General features: G+C 47.3%; 2 protein-coding genes across 10 annotated transcripts in view; one reads left to right on the top strand and one right to left on the bottom strand.

Moving 5' to 3' along the window:
• The first annotated feature begins 5,360 nt into the window (after positions 1-5,360).
• Positions 5,361-7,240, top strand: MIXL1 (Mix paired-like homeobox). The gene is made up of 2 exons (XM_036354632.1): positions 5,361-5,765; positions 6,900-7,240. The coding sequence occupies exons 1-2, from the start codon at positions 5,361-5,363 to the stop codon at positions 7,179-7,181; spliced, it is 687 nt and encodes a 228-aa protein (XP_036210525.1). The 3' UTR covers positions 7,182-7,240.
• A 5,380-nt stretch (positions 7,241-12,620) lies between these two features.
• The window catches only part of LIN9 (lin-9 DREAM MuvB core complex component), a 52,977-nt gene continuing 42,780 nt past the window's right edge, over positions 12,621-22,817 (bottom strand). For 5 of the 9 annotated variants that reach the window (XM_036354920.1, XM_036354923.1, XM_036354921.1 and 2 more), the window contains 4 exons: positions 19,381-19,506; positions 15,075-15,254; positions 14,825-14,922; positions 12,623-13,990 (listed from right to left, as the gene is read on the bottom strand). In XM_036354920.1, the coding sequence (XP_036210813.1) occupies positions 13,885-13,990; positions 14,825-14,922; positions 15,075-15,254; positions 19,381-19,506 (510 nt within the window). In that variant the 3' untranslated portion in view covers positions 12,623-13,884. Of the gene's footprint in view, positions 13,991-14,824; positions 14,923-15,074; positions 15,329-19,380; positions 19,507-22,817 lie in introns of those variants that run through there. The other 4 variants (XM_036354917.1, XM_036354919.1, XM_036354916.1 and 1 more) reach the window with 3 other exon arrangements.

Here is a 22,817-nt window from a genome sequence, read left to right as displayed (position 1 = left end):
GCAGGGGAAATACTTGCTTCCTTCTCTTTGTGACCAGAATAAAGGGTTTGCTCCGTGGAACCCTAAGAGGAGACCAACCTTTGTCTTTCATGTTCATGTCCATGGTGATGTTTTCATGTTTGTGCTCAGGAGGCACGTTCCAGAAGGAAGTCGCAGCGTGTTGGGTTTGATGACCGACGTTCTGCTCGCCCTCTCAGTTCTTTATCGCGTGTGCAGACACACACCTGGCAAATCCACGTTTTCCTCTCTCTGACGCTGACTAGGTCCTTCAACCCCATTGGTTTGCTGCGTGAACCGGGGTCGAGAAAGGCTCACACAGAGGCTTTGGGTGGAAAAAAACTAGACGAAGAAAAGGAATCATTTTAAGAAACTCGACCTGGTGGGTTCAAAATCTGTTTTGAGTTTGTGATGTGAATGCATATGGGTTCACCCCTTTCCTGGCACAGTAACGCCTTCGGGGGTGGTGTCTCTCAATCTCCTGTAACCACTGGGTCTGAAGTAAACCTGGGGACTGGGAGGCCCAGGCAGGAGAGGATATCAAAGGGAGGCCGAGGCCGGGATCAAAGGGGCACAGCTGCGGGGCCTCCAGGTGAAAGCGGAGCCATCGACGCCCCTGGGCTGCCTTTGCTGGTTTTCTCTCCAATAAACAACCAGGCTCACAGCCCAGGGCGTTGGGCCGTGCGGAGGGGCCGCTGAACAACAAAGAGGCCTGGGGAAGAGGGTACTTAGCACTTAGAGGAAGGCAGGCCTCAGAGCTTTGGGGAGTCAGGACCCGGTGGGAAATGAGGAGACGGAAGGGGCCAGTGGCCCCGCATGGCTCCCCCCTCCTCAGCCTGCTCCAGGCAACACTTCTTTTCTTTCAAGCTACTGCCTTCCTGTTGCATCTTTACTTATAGTTACTGGCCTTTCCTCACTAGACCGGAAGCAGCTCTGAGGGTTGCCTTCTATTTTACCACGCCCTCCCATCGATCGAGTCTATTTCACAGACGTGACTGACAGGCCACGTATAAATGCCGGCCCAAAGCTAATCCAGTGGCCAGCCAGTGCGCCCCGGGGTGGCCAGGGCAGCGGAAGCTCACTGGCTCTTCTGAAGTCGGGCACTGACTCGCTGCCGTGGGAGAAAGCTCTTACGGAGCCGATCGGAAACGCGCTTCAGTCCCACAGCTTCTCTGTTCGGGGAAAATAACTTGCAATCATTGCTTGTTAAGAGATTGCCAAGGACTGGGCTCTTTCCATTGTCCAACTTGGGGTACAGGTAGCGAAGAATTAACAAGTTGTTCATTGTACGCATGCGGCAGGGTGACTGAGAAAGGAATCTAGGCATGGCGTTTAGGGAAAAGCGCATGACTTCACAGGTGTCTGTCACACCCACGAGGAGTGGAAATAATTCGAGTTTTGAGTGAGTGCACACATCAGAGCTGTGGGGCCCTGCCTTTCCTGGTTTTCTCTTTCGCCTCCAGAGAGGACACGTCCTGTGATTGCTAAATGTGCCCGCGTTTTCCACCCTGCGCACCTACGGGATCCTTATTCCCAGGCTTACGTCTTGCTAGCTGCCTCTCATCAGTGAAGGTCCCCAAGCATTGGGAGATCCATATCCGTGGCAGAGCAAATCTCTCTTTTTCAGATTCATTGCATTGCCTCCTCTGCTTCTGTTCTTAAAAATTGTTTCTTTTTCATTCAGATTTCATCAGTTTTCTCTCTAATGTCCTTTTTTTAAAGGAATATATTTTTATTGATTTCAGGGAGGAAGGAAGAGGGAGAGAGAGGTAGAAGCATCAATGACGAGAGTCATGAACCAGCTGCCTCCTGCACACCCCACACTGGGGATCGAGCCCGAACCCTGGCATGTGCCCTGACCGGAAATTGAACCGTGACCTCCTGGTTCGTAGGTCGTCACTCAACCCCTGAGCCACGCTGGCCGGGCACTAATATCCGTTTTTGCTTTTTAAAGATCTGACTCCGAATCCCATATTGCATTTAGTCATCAAAAAAACTAGGCTTTAAAAATGTACTTATAGCCCTAACCGGTTTGGCTCAGTGGATAGAGCGTCAGCCTGTGGACTGAAGGGTCCCAGGTTCGATTCCTGTCAAGGGCATGTACCTTGGTTGTGGGCACATCCCCGGTAGGGGGTGTGCAGGAGGCAGCTGATCGATGTTTCTCTCTCATCGATGTTTCTAACTCTCTATCCTTCTCCCTTCCTCTCTGTAAAAAATCAATAAAATATATATTTTTAAAATGTACTTATAACACTAATACATACATATGATTAAAAAATAATAACAAAGGAGCATCAAAGGGAATAAGATAAAGAGTTTCTCTCAACCCTTCACTCGAATTCCAACCCTGGGTTTCCACTGTATCCTCTCCAAGGGACACACAATTAAAACTTCATTTTAAGCAACAGGAGAAGAGAGGGTGAAAGCCTGGGATCTATTTCAACATAGAAGATTATAATGCCACACAAACTCCCAGGAAAAACCATAAAAACATACTTGTTTAGTTCGTTTGGATAACTATTACGCCACAAAGGAAATGCTGAAATTTCTTTTGCTTTTTTAAAAAATATATTTTATTGGTTTTTTACAGAGAGGAAGGGAGAGAGATAGAGAGTTAGAAACATCGATGAGAGAGAAACATTGATCAGCTGCCTCCTGCACACCTCCTAGTGGGAATGTGCCTGCAACCAAGGTACATGCCCTTGACCAGAACTGAACCTGGGACCTTTTGGTCCGCAGGCTGACGCTCTGTCCACTGAGCCAAACCAGTTAGGGCAGAAATGCTGGAATTTCTTATCACCAGTTTAAAAGACAGAGAAGAACTGTCGTTCAAACTTGGTGAGATTTTTTTGTCAGACCATCTCCAGTTTCCATGCATGGCCAGGCGCATCCTCGTCTCTGCAGGTCCGCATTCCTGGCCCACTCGGGGCCTCCCCAGTGAGCACAGCGGAGGGGTGAGACCTGGCCGGGGGCCTCAGGGATTCCCACCCAGGCCGGAGAACCCCGAGACCCTTGATCCGTGGCAGAGTTTCTGCGTTCCTGGGCCATCCCTGGTAGTTAAACCTCAGCTGGCAGACAGCAGCCAAGAAACCTCTGGCTTCCTGGGGGTTGGCTTCCTGGTCCCCATCACTATAGCAACAGGTCTGCCTAGATCTGGTTTCATCACCACTGCCAGTGACTGGGAGGACAACCCTCCCCTTCCCCTCCCCCCCACCCCCCCACACACACACCTTCTACCTGAGGTGACAGGGAACTCAGCAGTGGCTTTGGAGTCGTTGGGCCTGTCTAGATGGTGGATTGTCTCCTGGTCTGTGAAACTGGGACACTCCACGCTCTCTAAAAAATCAATGGGAGCCCTGGCTGGTTGGCTCAGTGGATAGAGCATCGGCCTGCAGACTGAAGGGTCCCGGGTTCGATTCCAGCCAAGGACACATGCCTGCGTTGCAGGCTCCATCCCCAGTAGGGGGCGTGCAGGAGGCAGCCAATCCATGATTCTCTCTCTTCATTGATGTTTCTACCCCTCTCGCCCTCTCCCTTCCTCTCTGAAATCAATAAAGAAATATATTTTTTTTAAAAAAAAAATGGGAAAATATCAAGTGAGGATTGACAAGTAAATAAATAAATAAATTCACTGTAAAAAATTGGGGCAGAAATACCCAATTCACAGAAACACCCTTAAAGCACAGCCCAGCTCAGGGACCCTTCAGAAACAGCTTGTGAGTTCATGAATGTCTGCCCTCCATCCCATCCACCTTCTGCCTAAATACCCACAGTGACCAGGCGCAGGCATAAGGAAGAAAGGGAGGAGGGAGGGGAGGGGGAGGAACAGGCTGCCTCTCCGAGCCTCGGGGCTGTGCAGGGGTCTGGGTCACAGCCCCGGACACCACACCCAGAGGAGGAAGCCCAGCGCGGAACTCCTCCCGCAGCCCCAAGAATTCTTGCTGCTTCGACAGCCGAGATGTCCCCTGGCTGCGGGGGCGGGGCGGGGGGGGGGGGGAGGTCCGAGAGCTCTTCCTGAGGTTGCCCTGGAGCATTCTAGAAAAGATGGCAGCAGGACGGGGACCCGGACAGACCCTCCCAACAGAGCGCCCTGAGGGTCATGGGCCGTGAATGGTGCCGGGGAAATCAGGGCTCAGGTTCTGGGAACAAGAAGGGTGGCCTTCCCAGCTTCTCTCCCGGCCACGCGCCTCTCCTCCTCGCAGTGGGTGCAGCCACAGCTGATTCCGCAGCGCACAGGAGGTCTGGCGCGGCAGCCGGTGCACGGATGCGCCTGGTGCACGGATGAGCCTGGTGCACGGATAAGCCGGTGGGTGATGCGCCGGGTGCACGGATGCGCGGGGTGCACAGAAGTGCCTCGTGGGTGCGCGGATGCGCCGGGTGCACGGATGCGCGGGGTGCACAGAAGTGCCTGGTGGGTGCGCGGATGCGCCTGGTGCCCTGATGCGCCGGGTGCGCTGATGCTTGGGGCAGACACTCCGCAGACTCCAGGGAGAAGTGGGGCCCTGCCCTCTAAGCCTGGTAATCCAGGAGGGGACGCAGGCACACAGCCATGGCCATACTGCACATAGGACAAGACGGGTCCTTACAGGAGGCCCAGAGGGCAGAGGCAGGAGGAGCGGACCTCCCCGGAGCCCTTCATCTTCCTTCCCCTGGACACGCCTTGAGCCTAACTGGGAGCCTCTGAAAGGCCACGTCCTGTGTTTGCTAAACGTGACCACGTCTTCCACCCTGCGCCCTAAGGGGTCCGTATTCCTAGGCCCACGCGGACATCCAGGCACAAGGGTCGCCCCCTCCCCAGGTGTCACTGCCCCTTCAGGCCCCTTATCTGCGCCCCTCCTCCTGGTCAGGATGTGGGGGGAGGCTTGCGGGGGTCGGGTCCGGCTGTTTGACCAGCCTTACGGGTCTAGCACGTAGCAGGGGGGTAAACAGACGCCTTTGATGACGGGCGGGATGGCGGGCAGGCTCACCGCCTAGTCGGGGAGAGAGAGGCCGGCCTGGCCGGGTGCCGAGCGGGGGCCCGGACCGTGGGGGCGGGGCGCTCTGCCAGCTCCGGCCCTCGCTGACCCTCCCGGAGCAAACCTGCCCTGGATGTTGATTGCGGTGCAGGGGCCGGCGGGGCACCTGGACGGGGAGGGGCCGGGGGGCCTCCGGGCCCAAGTTCACGCCTCCCTCCCGCACCCCACGGCCGGCGGAAGCGATTACTCCCCGCCGGTGTCTGGCGGGGCCAGGGCGGGCTCACACCCCAAGGGCCGCGGCCTCCCTCCGTCCACCTTTGATCGCCCGGCACCCCGCCCCTCCTTCGGCCCAGGGGCTGTATAATTGCAGACCGTGCCCCTCGCGGTGGCACACGGGGTCGGGCAGCGATGGCCACAGCGGGGTCCCGCCAGCTCCCGTTCGGGGACAGCGCCGCGTTCCCCGCGTACCGGCCCACGCACCGCGGGATCCTCCCGCCGCCTCCGGGCCCCGCCGCCGCCCTGCTCCCCGCGCGCCCCTCGGGGCCCGGCCCGGATCGCTCCGCCCCGGCCTCGTTCCCCGGCTTCCTGGGGCGGGGCCCCGGGCCCTCCGCGCCGGCCCCCGCGGGCCTGGGCCCGCCTGCGCCCCCCAAAGGCGCGGCCGCCCCGTCGGCGTCGCAGCGCCGCAAGCGCACGGCATTCAGCCCCGAGCAGCTGCGGCTGCTGGAGCTGGTCTTCCGCCGGACGGCGTACCCCGACATCCACCTGCGCGAGCGCCTCGCCGCGCTCACCCTGCTGCCGGAGTCCAGGATCCAGGTGAGCGGGCGGCGGCCGCGGGGCTGCGGGCGGGGGCCGCGGGGCGGGGGCCTGGGGCCGTGGGGCTGTGGGGCAGGGAACGGGGGGCGCGGGGCGGGGGGCTGGGGCCGTGGGGCTGTGGGGCAGGGAACGGGGGGCGCAGGGGTGCGGAGCTGCGGGCCTGGGGCGCGGGGCTGCGACAGGGGGCACGGGGCTGCGGGGCGGCGACAGGGGGCACGGGGCTGCGGGGCAGGGGGCGGGGGCGCGGGGCTCCGGGCGGCGGCTGCGGGCTGGCGGCGGGGTCCCCAGGGCAGCACCCGCGGCCGCTCACTTACCGGATTGTCTGCAAGTGGCTCCCCTGGGCCTCCGCGTCCGGTTGTCATGGGGACAATATCGCCCCTACAGCGTCGGGCTGTGAGGCTGGAGGGAAAGGACGGGCGCGCACCCGAGACTCCGTGTCCAAGTGCTGAGTGTCACAGCGGGGCCCCTCCGAGGAGGCTGGCCGGTCCCTGAAATAGTGAGAAAGCCGGTCCGCACCTTTTCCTGGAGAAAGAGGGCGACGGGCGCAGCCGGGTGCCCTGGTGGGAGAGGTGCGGGGGGCGGGCTGACGCACACGTCACCGCTGGGCTCGGGCCCCTTTGCCCGCAGGTACTGGCCTGGAATTTCGGTGCAAAAAGATGTAGCATCTTGGGGTAAAGCTGGAAGCAGATGAGCTTATCACAGTTTGAAAGTTCTAGTCCAGGTGCACTTAGTGCGTAACGGAGGTGGAATCCTGGCGGCTTGCGCTGCTGGCCTGGGGCCCCCGTCGGGGCGCGCGCGGCGGGAGGAGACGGGCCCGGACCCCGCGGGATCCAGCCTCTGCAGCGCCCGCCGCGCCCCGCCTTCCCGAGCGGCGCGCCTGCGGGATTTGCCGGGAGCAGCGGGAGAGTGAGGTCCGCCGAGCAACACGCGTCCTTGGCGCATTTAACCGGGAGCACGCGCTCTCAGAACGCGCTGCTCTGCGCTGTGTGAACTCCACCGCCTCTAGCACCGCGGGCTTCCCCCTCCGGCTCTCCTGCTGCGGGGTCCCCGTGGGGAGGGGGCGCGCGTTCCCTGGGACGCGTGACGAGCCCGCAGGAAGCCCGGCCCCGGGACTCACCGCCTCTGCCCCTGCAGGTTTGGTTCCAGAACCGGCGCGCCAAGTCGCGGCGCCAGAGCGGGAAGTCCCGGCCGCCCGCAGCCCGCCCCGCGCTCCTCCCCGACCCCGCTGCTCACGGAACCGGAGCCGGAGCGCCTTGTTTGAAGGCCCAGCCGCCTCTGCCGGTGGATGTGACCTGCCTGCCCTCGGACCCCAGTTCCCACGGCCAGAACGGCGAGACCTGCGCGCTCCCTGAGGACATGGCCACCAAGCTGGACTCCTGGGAGGAGCACATCCTCTCTGCCTTCGCGAGCTCTTGAGGAACCCGGAGTTCAGGACACGCTCGGGGGAGCCGCGGCTCACAGCCCGGGAGGCACCAGGACCCTGTCCTTCCGGGCTTCCTGTTAAGGACACATCCGTGCTCATCTCAGTCCTGGTTTTGACAGCCATCTGTCACCTGTGGAGGCTCCGCCCCTTTGCCTCTGAAGCCCCGCCCAGGCCCAGGTTTTCTCTGAACCCTCTCCCCCCCTGCCCCCCACCCTTCAGTTCTGGCTTCATTTCCATTTCCACCTGTACATTTTGTACATTTCCAAGTCTGCACGTTCCGTTCGGTCTCCGTCCCTGCTGACTCCTTGCCAGTCCTGTTCTTACTTTTAAAAATATATATATTTTATTGATTTTTTTACAGAGAGGAAGGGAGATGGTTAGAGTTAGAAACATTGATGAGAGAGAAACATCGATTAGCTGCCTCCTGCACACACACACACACGCACACACACCCCAGGGATGTGCCCGCAACCAAGGTACATGCCCTTGACCGGAACCGAACCTCAGACCTTTGAGTCCGCAGGCCGGCGCTCTATCCACTGAGCCAAACCGGTTAGGGCCCAGTGTCTTCTTCACAGAACGCCTGCTGGACTCCGGTTCCCTTTCTGCTTGACAATTGCCCTCCTCTCTGCTTCCTCCAAGGTTATGCCTTAAACCCCGCCCACCTCCTTCCGTCCTGGTCCTCATCCTGACTTACTGCTCCTTATCCGGCCCAGCCTCTCCACCTCAGTGTAGCGCCCAGGACTGTGTCCAGGTTATTCCGAGAGCTCCCTGTGTCTCGGTTCTCAACTTCTAAAAAACTACTCTCTTCAGGTGATGTGGGTCAATTGCAAAATGGGAGGACACTTTTGGACTACGGAACTAAAATACAGAGTTTTGTGCGTGGTTTATTTATTTATTTTTTTAAATATATTTTATTGATTTCTTTTTTTCAGAGAGGAAGGGAGAGGGGTAGAGAGCTAGAAACATTGATCAGCTGCCTCCTGCACACCTCCCACTGGGGATGTGCCTGCAACCAAGGTACATGCCCTTGACCGGAATGGAACCTGGGACCTTTCAGTCCGCAGGTCAGCGCTCTACCCACTGAGCCAAACCCATTAGGGCTGTGTGTGGTTTTTAAAATTGTTAAGACAGCAAGTGTCAAATCCTTTACAATTTGACAAACAGATCTCTGATTTTAAAAACTCAATGTACAGTTTTTTTTAAAAGTAAAGCTAAAAGTTGTTTAGAAAAAGCAAATTAATGCAAAATGGATAAGATTTAAACATTCTCAGAATCAAATTAAAATAACTGTAAAAAAAAGTTAATTGACAACTCACATACCCAAAAGATAATAAAACCAAGTGTAAAAGTAAAATAAAATAAAAATTTACTCTCTCTAGAAATTGCTACCCAATTATAAAAACCTCCCGTCCCCTCCCAGATGACTGCCACCCATAACCCACAGCGCAGTCACACAGATCTTAGGGTCACCCGTCCACAAGTTACACCGCCGTCTCAAAGACACTCCCTTCCGTTTTTGGAACCAAACAAATACCTCTTTGGAAACCCTGGAGACCCCCTTCTTTCTGGAGTCTGAAACTTCCTGTAATCCGATTTTGTCCTGTTACTTCAATCACTTCAATAGTCATCACCCTTAGCACTTGTTACTGCGCATCTATGCAGCCCACTGGATTATTAAATGTCTTCCACAAATGTCTCATTGTCCTTCTATTGAAATGCATTCTGGCCTGTAGACAGGGTTTTGTTTCCAGTTGATCCGTATATATCATGTGACCATGGAAAGCATTTCTCAAAGAAAAACGTCTCTGCAAATGCAGTTTAAGCAGGAATCCCTTATCCGCAGGCCGCTGCGCCGAGAAATTCAACCTGGTTAAACACATACCTTCGGTTTGTTCAAAGTTTAATCACATGAGTTTTTGGTTTCAGGAGATTTCTCTTTCCCAATTTATATATTAAGAATGTATGTAAATTACTGTTTCTAAGTTAGACTGAGATTAATTATTGTTTTAATATTTTGAGGGTTTTCAAACTCTTGAGGGCCAAAGGAAACTGTATGAGGGAACCAGAGATGAGGTTTCTTTATAAATGGCACTTTGGAGAAAGCTAGAGAGAAGCCAGGGCCAGGGCCATGGTTGATGGTTACCGGAAGAGTCTGAGCTATGTGCCATGTCCCAGAGGTTTACAGGCCAGCTCCCTAATGTTCACAGAGGTATTATCTAAACGGCTTGACTCTCCAGAGTGCCAGGCCCACTATTAAGAGCAACAAGGAGATAGTTCAGGCTTTAGTAGCAGACGTGACTTCTGAACCTAGAAACTACCTGAAACCACAAATGAGATGATCACATTAGCGATTATCATTGTAAGTGCCAGACAGTGTGCTCAGGGCCCATGGTGGGGTAGCCAGGGCTGAGAGCTCCCTTCACAGTGACCGGTAGACTTGTGACATGGCCAAATGAGATACATTCACTGAAAGACATAACACTTTAAACTTACAGCCCACCAAGGGTCACATTTAAAAGTAAACCTTGTCACAGACGGGTGCAGCCACTATGGAAGACAGTATGGAGTTTCCTCAAAAAACTAAAAATGGAACTCCCATTTGACCCAGTGATCCCACTTCTAGGAATATATCCCAAGAAACCAAAAACGCCAATCAGAAAGGACATACACACCCCTATGTTCATAGCAGCACAATTTATAATAGCTAAGATTTGGAAACAGCCTAAGTGCCCATCAGCAGATGAGTGGATTAAAAAGCTATGGTACATCTACACAATGGAATACTACACTGCAATAAAAAAGAAGGAATTCTTACCATTTGCAACAGCATGGATGGAGCTGGAGAGCATTATGCTAAGTGAAATAAGCCAGTCAGAGAAAGATAAATATGACATGATCTCACTCATTTGTGGAATATAGACTGCACAACATAGACTGATGAACACAAACAGATTCAGAGATAGAGAAGCATCGATCAGACTGTCAAACCTCAGAGGGAAGGTAGGGGAGGGTGGAGGGAAGGGGGAGAGATCAACCAAAGGACTTGTATGCATGCATATAGGCCTAACCAATGGACACAGACACCAGGGGGGTGAGGTCATGATTGAGGGGGGGGGGGGAGGGCAATGGGGAGATAAGGACACATATGTAACACCTTAATCAATAAAGAAAAAATAAAAAAGTAAACCTTGTAATTAGCTTATTAATTGTATTATTTTATTTATATTGTTCTTTTCCCCAGGAAACAATTGAAAGAATTTTGTTACATTTTTAATTTTTTTTAAAAAAATATATTTTATTGATTTTTTTTTTTACAGAGAGGAAGGGAGAGAGATAGTCAGAAACATCGATGAGAGAGAAACATCGATCAGCCGCCTCCTGCAGACCCCCTACTGGGGATGTGCCCGCAACCCAGGCACATGCCCCTGACCAGAATCGAACCCGGGACCTTTCAGTCCGCAGGCCGACGCTCCATCCACTGAGCCACACCGGTCTTGGCTACATTTTTAATTTTTAAAAATTGTGGGATCTTCTAGTCTGCACCTCTTTCAAACTCTTAAGAGATCCTATCTGTTAAATGTGCCACAGGCATTATATGTTTAGTCCTCACAACTGCCAAATAAGGTAGGGACTATTATTTTAGAGATCAAAAAACTTAAGTCGGTCACAACCACACAGCTAATAAGCGGCAGCTGGACTCAAACCTAAGACTAACCCAGTCCACATTAATCCACGATCAGACAAGCCTCCTATACTGGCCTGGCCTTTTTAATCCAGACTAGGGTTAACATCGTAGTTTAAAGGGAAGCCCCTAATCAGGATTTCTGTATCTGATGACTGTCTCATCTTTCAAAGCCACCATCACGAAAAACCGTACTTTCATTCCAGTGGCACTAATGTTGCTTAGAGCTCTTTTGAAACTCTCGTTTGCTCATTCATCCCACAAATATTTGGTGCCTAAGAACCGATGCCTCACTAGGGCCGGGAAATAAGTGATGAGAAAACCAGAAACAGTCCTTCCCCTCGCTGAGCAAAGAAGGCAGCACGGACTCAAAAGAAGTATCAAATTGCAAAGGTGCTGGGAGCAAAGGCCCATGAAGATCTGAGGGTGTGCTGCAGCCGCGGGAGCTTCTGAGGTGACGCTGAAGGTGAGCTCTGCAGGCTCAGCGGTGACCCAGGTGGAGGAGCGGTAACACAGCCGGCCCTGCCTGCGCTGCCCCGCGGAGCAAGGGGTGGGATTGACAAGTGGGGAGGCGGGCCGGCCAGGCATGGCTTTGTCGGTCTCGTAAGAATTCTGCATTGGTCCTGGGCCCTAGGCCTTTAGATGGGGACGTGACCACTTCTGCATGTTCCACACGTCGCTTCACGATGCTGCACCTGAGGGCTGCGTGAGCACCGATCTGTGCCGGGCTAGTGATGACAGCGGGCCCAGCGTTGTAATGACAATGACGGAGAACGGCGCATGAATTCGAGGGGAAATAGGTCACAGGCAAATCTCTTGGTAGATTCTGAACGGTAGCAAGTGAATCTGATCTTTAAACTAACAAAGTAATTAAGAACCAAATCTATCTAACACATGACGTGCTTGCTTATTCACTCAACCTGGCTTTGCCGGCTTTCTTCAGAGCTCCAGAAAGGCGTTAGGCAGTGGCAGCAGCATTCAAAGTAACACTCAGCTGACCCAAATGACTGCTTTGGATTACATTGATTTCTGATTCCCTAAACAAGAATTCAAATATATTCTTAGCACCATTCCTGCCGTCAACACAGGATGGCACTGACAGACATCGACAGCACTTACCTATGTGCAGAATGAGGTATACTGTACGTGTGACGAGTAAGCCTTAAGAAGTGTAAGATGTGAAATGTATGCCTGCCTGTTGTGGCTCATTGTTTGACCTTCGACCCAGGAACCAAGAGGTCGCCAGTTTGATTCCTGGTCAGGTTTTGGGCTCTATCTCCAGTGTGGGGCGTGCAGGAGGCAGCCAATCAATGATTCTCTCTTATCATTGTTTTTTCTCTCTCTCTCCCTCTCCCTTCCTCTCTAAAATCAATAAAAATGATTTTTTAATGTAGAAAATACTTACCTAATGCTAGGCAGAATACATTAAAATTGACCTTTCACTAGGTCTATAGTAAGCCAAGTAACTTACTTGTTTAGTGTTTTCCTGTGATTTACTCAGGGATGGAAAAAAACTCCTCCTTAAAATAATATTGGATGGTTTTGTTATTCAGAATGAGTTAGTAATTAATCTGTACTATTTCCCCTAAAAATAAAATTTAATAGAAATTGTAATTCCTTAAAACTTCTTAAACAGAAGGAATACTTATCAACTTATATTAATGAAAATGTAGACAATATTAATTTTCATAGATCAATTTATTTAGAATTACAAATATTAAGAATAAAAGATTTATGCTTTTCTTAATTAACATAACAGTTGAGCTAAATATAAACTCTGCACTAAAGTTCTGCAGTGGCACAGAATATGGAAGCATTTTTAAACTATACAAAAATTTAAAATGGAAAATAATCTTGTTTGGTTTTTTATACATTAACATATAAAAAGCCTCATTTTATGAGACATTTAAAAGAATTAAAGCCACTTCTACAGCTATATCTTAAACTCCAAATCTGAAAACAATTTATTATATTTTGACTTTATAATATTCTATATTAAAACAAAGAGAATTCCAAATACACTTTTTACAAGATTAATATTTTAGGCAGGGTTTTCTTTAAAAAAAACACCCACAACCAAATACAAACCTTTTCTCTGTATTTCACAGCACAGGTTATTATGTTTTCCTTATAAAATCTTTTTACTTTATAAATGGTATATTGTTGGATTTTAACCAATAATTTGGTCTAAAAGTTGTGCAAATAAACAAAAAATATGAAAATAGTGTGTTATCAGTCTTTTCCTTTTAAATAAATCTCATAACAATAGCACTTTTTGCCCTGAACTGACGGGGAAAGACATGCCAAATCCACTTGCTGAGATTCAGCATTTTGCCAGTAATGGTTTTTTTCCTGCTCCTTCATTTTCTTTCAACAGACAAACAACAAAGGTTTCTTTTATAAATTATGATAAATTAAAATATTTATTATTATAAAATGATCTACAGAACCATGTCACATGGCAAGTATATACTATATATACTAGTACAGTCTGTATTCCCATCTATATTCCAGTGCCTTCCTCACTCTAGGGCTTCCCATAGCTCATGATGTCCTTTGAAGACTGAGATGGTGATAGACTGAATGAACCAGAGTCGCCGTTTTCTAGACGCAGTTTCCACACTGCCACACGTGTGCACAAAAGACCGTTGCTCCATGTTCTCCACTACAGCTGTCTGCACGTGTAGGGTTGAATTCATGCACATTAAAAAATGGCCAATGTATTCCTCCATGAAGTTATGTTCAGACATTTTCAGTTTAAAAACGACTTGCTAATTAACATATGTAATACAAGCAATGCTACTGCAGCTGAATAATAAAAGAAAAATAAATATACTGATGGTCAGCAATGCTGGCATAAGAAGCAGTACAGTATATTAAAATGCCTTATTTGCAGACGTAAATTTCCCTTGTTTTCCAGCAGTCAGGTTATTTGGTCTTGGAAGCCTATATAAAGGGAAAGAACTTCTCCAAAACCATGTCCTACCAGGAGGGATAATTAAATCTTCTACTCAGTCCCTGTTGGTGTTATTTTCTGCGAAGGCGTGTAAGTTCCCCATCTGGCTTAGGCCGCTCTGAATATGTGCAACGTGGATTTCTACATTATTCTGAAAGCAACTAAAGAAAGAAAAAATAGAGTTAACTGCTGTATTTCACAAAACTAAAAACAAGTTTTTAAAAAGGCAAATACCTAAGAATATTAGGAAATAGCTAAGATAAGGATTCCAGCCTTCACAGTGGCCCTAATTCTACGTCAGAACTAACTGAAGAAGGACACTCGAGAGCAGCAAGGAGCCCAGGAGTGATGGAAACAGGATGCTCTCTCCACCTCTACGCTGAGCCTCCTGCTAAACCAGAACCGGGCCTGGCTGGCGTGGCTCAGTGGTTAAGCGTGGACCTATGAACCAGGTGGTCACCGTCCAATTCCCCCCTCTCCCTCCCTCTCAGAAATCAATAAAAATATATTTTTTTAAAAAACTAAATATTATGTTTTCTGATTCCTTTATATAAAAATTCCATGTGAAAAAAAAAATTCCATGTGAAGGCCGAAACCGGTTTGGCTCAGTGGATAGAGCGTCGGCCTGCGGACTGAAAGGTCCCAGGTTCGATTCCAGTCAGGGGCATGTGCCTGGGTTGCGGGCACATCCCCAGTAGGAGATGTGCAGGAGGCGGCTGATTGATGTTTCTCTCCCATCGATGTTTCTAACTCTCTCTCTCTCTCTCTCTCCCTTCCTCTCTGTAAAAAATCAATAAAATATATTAAAAAAAAAAAAATTCCATGTGAAGTTTCTATTCTATCAATAGACTGGATATAACTGAAAAGCTCTTTTACAATTTATTTAAAGGACACAAATTATGTAAGTACTTCACAAATATGCATAATTCTTAAAACTAGTACTGGAAATCACTGAATTTAATATAAAAATGATTAGAGTACATCTAATGAATTACCTGATATTAGAAACATCTATTGTACTCTTGATATCATTCAATGAATCTGTAAGTGATTTGAATTCAAAGGAATTCAGGTCTCCTCCTTCTGCTAGACACTAAAAGGAAAAAATATTTCAAAATTTAATTTATAGTTCAACTACAGACTAAAAAATACCGATATAATCTATACATTATAATTTTTTTAGCAACAAATTAGCATAGTCCGTTTAGGTGTCGATATTAAGAAAACATTTTCTCTGAAATTTACCTTAATTTGTAATAAAATAGCTGTAAGTCTGGAGATGAGGTCTGTCAGGTTTTTATTTTCGACACAGGGCTGCCCTGCTGAGGAGTTCGCATGCCGAACGATTTCCTGTGCTTCCTCCTCACACCGCCGTCTCAGGTCTGTCGGCTGGTCTGCAGGCTGCAGCCCCTGGTCTGGAGCAAGCTGGACATGAGGATTGACACGTGAGATGGACTTTCATGAAGCCGTGTCATTTGTGTGCTTGTGCCGTTTCGGATCTGGATTTTTACAAACCAGCATTTATAACAAAACTATGTGCACTCTTACCTTAGAAGTCTTGTTCTCCTATAACAGTTTTCTAAAGAAAATGAAACAAGCCCTAGCGGGTTTGGCTCAATGGATAGAGCGCCGGCCTGTGGACTGGGGGGTCCGGGGTTTGATTCCAGCCAAAGGCACATGCCCAGGTTGGGGGCTCGATCCCCAGTGTAGGGCGTGCAGGAGGCAGCCGATCAATGATTCTCTCTTACTGATGTTTCTATCTCTCTCTGTCCCTCTCCCTTCCTCTCTAAAATCAATAAAATATATATATATTTTTTAAAAATTCTAGATAACCTTTTACCCAGATTCACTGTTTATGGCTTATTGCATTTGACTTAACATTTGATCTCTCTGTTTGTGTACATATAATTCTTTTCCCTTATACTTTTTATCCCTAAATACTCATTATTTCCTAAATACAAGAATATTGTCTTACATAAGAATAGTGCAGTTGCCCTAGCCAGTTTGGCTCAGTGGATAGAGCATCCGCCTGCGGACTGAAGGGTCCTGGGTTCGATTCCGGTCAAGGGCACATGCTTGGGGTTGCAGGCTCAATCCCCAGTGAGGGCCGCCGTGCAGAAGGCAACCAATCAATGATTCCCTCTCATCATTGATGTTTCTCTCTCTTCCTCACCCTTCCTCTCTGAAATCAATAAAAAATGTTTTTTCAAAAAAGAAGAGTCCAGTTATCACACTCAGGAAATTTAACATTGATATAATTCCATTTTCTAATAGTCCACATTCAGATTTCTTAATTGACTCAATGATGTCTTACACATGGCTGTTTTCCCTGAATGCATTTGGTTATCATGTCCCTTTAGATTCCTTTACTTCACGACCTTGATGTTTTTGAAGAGGACCCTCCAATTACTTTGTGTAACATCCCTCAGTGTGGTTTGTGTCTCCTCCTGACTACACTGAGGCTATGCAGATTGGGCAGGAATACCACAGCGTGAGGCTGACTTCTCTGTGGATCATGACCAGGAGGCACCTAGTCCCATCACTGGGGTGTTATCTTTGATCACTTGCTTAAGGCAGTTAAGTGTCTGCAGATTCCCCAGAGTAAAGGACCTGCCCCTTAGTCATGAATAAGTATTTGAGAAGAAATATTGTGAGGCTTTGTAAAGATTATGTTCCTCATCAAACTTTTACCCACTAGTCTTAGCATCTATTGATGACTCTCATCTTTACCAAATATTACTATGAGAGTTGACAAATGGCGTCTTTCTCACTCTTATCATTCCTTCCACGTCTATTACTGATATTTTACTATTAAGAATTTTTCCTTAAGAAATAATTAATATTAGTGGACTCATGGATCTTATTTTATTCAATGGGTTATAACTTCTTACTATAATTACTTATGCTGAAGCTCAAATTGTCCCAGATTTGGCCAGTGGGGACCCTGTTGAGCTGGTCCCTTCTGATACGTCCCCATAATTCTGGGGCACATTTTACTTCCCTGGCACAGTAAGTCGGTCCAGGCTCATCTTCTACACTCTCTTCCCCAGCTCTGGGTCAGTCTCCTTTCCTAGGAGCGCCGCTTCCTTTGTGGGAGAGCAGTGTTCAGACACGGAGATGCGGATGCGGGGTGTGCTCAGTGCGCTCAGGGTGTCCTGGCTCTAGGTTCTCTCAACACACACCCACACGTACTTATACCCACGTTATAAACATAAAATGAACCAGGAATTCATACGATTCTTCCTAGTCTAGTCGCATGCCGAAGGGCTCGCTCTGGTCTCCCCTTCTCGGTAAGTCCTTTCTCCAACAGGGCGAGGCTTGGCTCCCATTATCCTCATATACGCACTTAACCGTTTGCTGAGTCCGAGGACAGTGGCTCAGCATTGCTAACCCTTCACCACCATGAGAGAAGCCCTATCAACCAGAGCTCAGTGCTGGGTTAACGTCTGGTTGACAAGATACTATGGTAAAGTCATGTGGATATGTCTCTGCCCTTCAGTGTGCTCATGCTGCTCCTCTGAACCAGTCAGGCTCCTCTGTTTGCATCGCACTTTACAGTTTACCTGTATTTGCTGAGGAAACAAACACGGACAGAAATGTCACTCCTCCTCGCTCCTCTATCCCCACTCGGCTCCCAGGTGGGTTTCTGGTTCATCCTTCCAGGTGTTTTGGAAAAACTATGCAGAGGCATGTCTATTCTATTTCTGTGGATTTCTGCTCCCCAAAGGGGACCCACATCTTTTGGGCCTTACTTTTTTCACTTACCACATCCTGGACACTCACTCCATCAGCAGATAGAGAGTTTCTGGGTTCGTCCTCACAGCAGCAGAGCACCCCACTGTGCAGCTACACCATATTATTCAGCCAATCCCCTGTGTGTGGGCTTTTAGGTTTTATCTAATATTTTGCAATTACCAGTATGCTTCAGTGAGTAGCCTAGTCCTCTAACACTTTCTAAAAAAATTTTCCATTGAAGTATATACATCACTACATGAAAGCTCACAAATCATAAAGTATATGGACTACTGAATTTTCACAAATCAAACATGCCTGAGAAATCAGCATCTAGATTAAAAAACAGAACATTACTTCAGAGGCCCTCTAACGCCAACTTCCAGTGTAATGCTCTGAGGGTAACCACCACCCTGACTTCTAGCATCCTAGACTAGCTTTTGAGCTTTACATACTGGTAAATGGAATCATGCATTATATATATTCTTTTGTGTCTGATTTTATCCGTTCAACATTATATTTGTGAGTTCATCCATGTGTTGCATTTAGTTGCGTTCATTCATTGTCACTGCTGAGAATATTCCGTTGGATAATTTTATGACAGTTTATTAGAAAATTAAGTAATTTTACTTGATTAGAAAATGAGCCTATCGCAAAGGGCCTCGTGTACGTATGAAATTATACAAAAAGACTGATGGGTAACCCACTTCTGCATGTATCATCAGCTTTGTTATGTGTCATCTTTTTGTTGTTGTTGTTAATCCTCACCTGAGTATATTTTTTTTCATTAATTTTTAGAGAGAGTGGAAGGAAGGGAAGGAGGGGAAGAGAGAAAGAAACATTGATGTGCGAGAGACACATCGACTGGTTGCTTCCTGTAAACGCCCCGACTAGGGCCTGGGATCGAACCTGCAACCACATTCATATATATAATTTTTTAAAAAATATATTTATTCATTTCAGAGAGGAAGGGAGAGGAGAGAGAGATAGAAACATCAATTATGAGAAAGAATCATTGATTGGCTGCCTCCTGCATTGGGTATCAAGCCCACAACTCGAGCATGCAGCCTTGACTGGAATCAAACCTGGGACCTTTCAGTCCGCAGGCCGACGCTCTACCCACTGAGCTAAACCAGCTAGGGCCATATATATAATTTTGTGTGCATGATAATGGCAATTCACAAATAACCCTATGACCTATGTGCTTGAAGTTCAACAATCCACAGTTGTAATGTAAAGTTTAAAGGAGGAAGAAACAAAATTGTATACACGGCATGATCATAACTTAGTGATAACAAGCATATACTAGTACATATAAAAACTAAGAGGAAATAAACCAAAATATAGTCTTTGGGACAGCAGAATTAAGTTATTATATTTCTCCCTGACCAGGTAACTCAGGTGGCTGGAGCATTATCCTGATGTGCCAAGGCAGGGCACATGCAGGAATCAACCAATGAGTGCATGAATAGGTGGGACAACAAATCTCTCTTCCCCCACATCCCGTCCTCTTTCTCTCTAAAGTCAATCAATAATATTTTTTTAAAAAGAGTAATTATTTTTCTAAAATTTTTGAGACCTATATCAGTTGTAATCCAAATGAACAAAATCAATAAAATTGATAGCTCACTGGATATAAAAGCACTGTTCGACACTGATACTGTAAGGAATAAAAATATATACGAAATATGGTTCTGTTAAAGGATTTTATAAAGGTATTGGCTTAGTTTGGATTTTCTAAAGTGTGTAACAGTATTAAGCTTCAAATGAAAGTACAGAGGGCACAGATCCTCAAGGGAAATTCATGCAAATTACCTACCTCATAGCAGTACTGCTGAACTTTATGCAAAACTTTGTTTAGGTCCTTGTTCAGCTGTTCAAGCTCTAGAACGATTGTTGCATATCTCCGCTGAAATTCAATGCCAATGGGCATGGAATATGATTTCTGAGAAGAAAATCAGATTTTCATAAGGATTTTTTTGAGCAGTGTAATTTCAATGATCTAATAAGAGATGACTTATCCAGTACAAACTAAAGGTTATTAGAATTGTCAATACTCAATGCCATACTTCTTGTGTTTCATAACAACACTATGTACTGTTACTTAGAAGACGGTCTATTCTTAGAAGCATCATGATGTTTGCTATTTACTTTTTTAAAAAAAATATACTTTATTGATTTTTTACAGAGAGGAAGGGAGAAGGATAGAGAGTTAGAAACATCAATGAGAGAGGAACATCGATCAGCTGCCTCCTGCACATCCTCCTCCGGGGATGTGCCTGCAACCAAGGCACATGCCCCTGACCGGAATCGAACCCGGGACCCTTCAATCCGCAGGCCGACACTCTATCCACTGAGCCAAACAGGTCAGGGCTGCTATTTACTTTTTTAAAAAGGAAATATTGTACAGATAAACCACATGAAGCAAAATTGCTGATTCTATATAATGTTCCTTATATTAGTGTTTCAACGTTTTTCTAAGTATTGTGATTTTTCAAAATAAAAAGTTGGTAAAAAATTGTATGTACTCATTTAAAGGGTTTTAGTTATTTAAACTTAGTTGATTCTCCATCTGGAATCAATTCAATATAGCATCATGGTTAAGCATGGATGCTAGTTGGAGTATAAATGTTCAAATCCCAAGTCAGTCATCTATTAGCTGTGTGATCTTAGCAAGTTCCTTAATCTTTCTGTGCTGCCTCCTCATCTGCAAAACGGGGATAATAAGAATATATACTAGATGGGATTATGGCAAAGATAAAATGAAATAATACATGTCCCCCCCCCCCCCCCATAGAAAAAGCTCAATAAAGCCCGGCAGGCGTAGCTCAGTGGTTGAACCAGGAGGTCACCGTTCGATAACCAGTCAGAGCACATGCCCGGGTTGCGGGCTCAATCCCAGTGTGGGGCGTACAGGAGGCAGCCGATCAATGATTCTCTCTCATCACTGATGTTTCTAGGTCTCTCTCCCACTCCCCCATTGAAATCAATAAATACATATTTAAGAGGGGGGAAAAGAAAATGGTCAATAAATGTGAACTGTTACCATCACTGCCATCATCCCATATTTGCATCCCATTAGTAAGTGTAAATGGACTTTGATTTCACTTCCTTTCCTCTTTGCAGTACCGCCAATAAATTACACTCTCCCTTCCATTCCAGCTACAAATGCTGCAATGAAATGCCTCCAGTGGAGCCAAATTTAACCCCATTTCTTTTTTCAGAAGATTTCCAAGAAACCAGATCAACTGCACCATCTAGGAAGTATGGCTAAGGAGCAAGTACAGTGTACCTAGACTGTATAGGAGTAAACTACTCACATGAACACCATCACAACATTACAATTATTCGAGCTAACAGAAACCTCATGCAGCCTGTCATTTTAGAGATGAGAAAACTGAGGCCAAGTTAAATGTCTTCCTTAATAAGCACACAACATGAAAATGTTTTAATGACTTAATGGTGACGATGAAGAGGCTAACATTAATTAGAGCTGACTAAAGTGCCAGGCACTCTGGTACTGGCACAAGAACAGACATATAGACCAATGGAACCAAACAGAGAACCCAGAAACCGACCCAAGCCATTATGCTCAATTAATATTTGACAAAGGAGGCAAGAGCATACAATGGAGTCAAGACAGTCTCTTCAATAAATGGTGCTGGGAAATTTGGTCAGATACATGCAAGAAAATGAAACCAGATCACCAACTTACACCATACACAAAAAATAAACTCAAAATGGCTAAAGGACTTAAATGTAAGATGGGAAACCACAAAAATCCTACAAGACTCTATAGGCAGCAAAATAGCAGACATATGTCGTAGCAGTATCTTTACCGACACAGCTCCTGGGGCAATGGAGACTAAGGAGAAAATGAACAGATGGGACTACATCAAAATAAAAAGCCTATGCACAGCAAAGGAAACCATCAACCAAACAGTAAGAAAGCCACTGCACGGGAGAACACATTTGCCAATGTTATCACCGATAAGGGTTAAATCTCCAAAATTAACAGAGAACTCATACAATAAAAGGAAGATAAACAATCCAATCAAAAAATGGGCAAAGGACCTAAATAGACACTTTTAGAAAGAGGACATACAGAAGGCCGAGAGACATGAAAACATGCTCAAAGTCACAATTCATCCAAGAGATGCAAATCAAAACAACAGACACCTGTCAGAATGGCTATCATCAACAAATCAACAAACGGCAAGTGCTGGCGAGGATGCGGAGAACAAGGAACCCTCGTGCACTGCTGGTGGGAATGCAGAATGGTTCAGCCACTGTGGAGAACAGTATGGAGTTTCCTCAAAAAATTAAAAATGGAACTGCCATATGACCCAGTGATCCCACTTCTAGAACTATATCCCATGAAACCGGAAACACCAATCAGAAAGGATATATGCACCCCTATGTTCATAGCAGCACAATTTATAATAGCTAAGATCTGGAAACAGCCTAAGTGCCCATCAGCAGATGAGTGGATTAAAAAACTGTGGTACATCTACACGATGGAATACTACGCTGCTGTAAAAAAGAAGGAACTTTTACCATCTGCAACAGCTTGGATGGAACTGCAGAGCATTATGCTAAGTGAAATAAGCCAGTCGGAGAAAGATAATATGACATGCTCTCAATTGTATGTGGGATATAATGATCAACATAAATTGATGAACAAAAATAGATCCAGAGACAAATGGCAGGTGAAGGGGGGGAGGGGTTAGAGAGCAACTAAGGGACTTGTATGCATGCATATTAGCATAACCAATGGACACAGACACTGGGGTGATGGGGGCTTGCCCGGGGTGGGAATGGCTGGGGGTCAGGGGTCGGGGTCAATCAGGGAAAAAGGAGACATATGTAAAACTTTAGAGAATAAAATAAAAAATAAATTTAAAATAAATAAGTAAAATAAAGTACCGGCACTATTCTCAGTATTTAATGTGGTCTTACGGAATCATCACAACCACCCCATGAGAAGGGTACTAGAATTACCCCATTTCACACAGGGGGAATCTGCGGCCCATCTACCACAGCCACTAAGTGGTGAGCATGCAGGAGCTGAAGCCAGGCTGCGTGGGTCAGATTCCTCTGTCTGGGGCCACTCATGCCCTGGAAGAGGAGGAGAGGAACCGTCACAGGAGAGGAGGGGAGGGTAGCTCTAGACCAGCCTGGAATCATGTCCAGGATGCCCTGCTTTCAGTCTACCACTGGTGCCTCCTAAGCCTCAATTTTTGTGGATTTGCCCAC

Source organism: Myotis myotis, unplaced genomic scaffold (genome assembly GCF_014108235.1).
Source record: "Myotis myotis isolate mMyoMyo1 unplaced genomic scaffold, mMyoMyo1.p scaffold_m19_p_21, whole genome shotgun sequence".
NCBI lineage: Eukaryota > Metazoa > Chordata > Mammalia > Chiroptera > Vespertilionidae > Myotis > Myotis myotis.
Note: the sequence above shows the minus strand (reverse complement) of the source record. Positions and strands in the feature narration are given on the sequence as shown.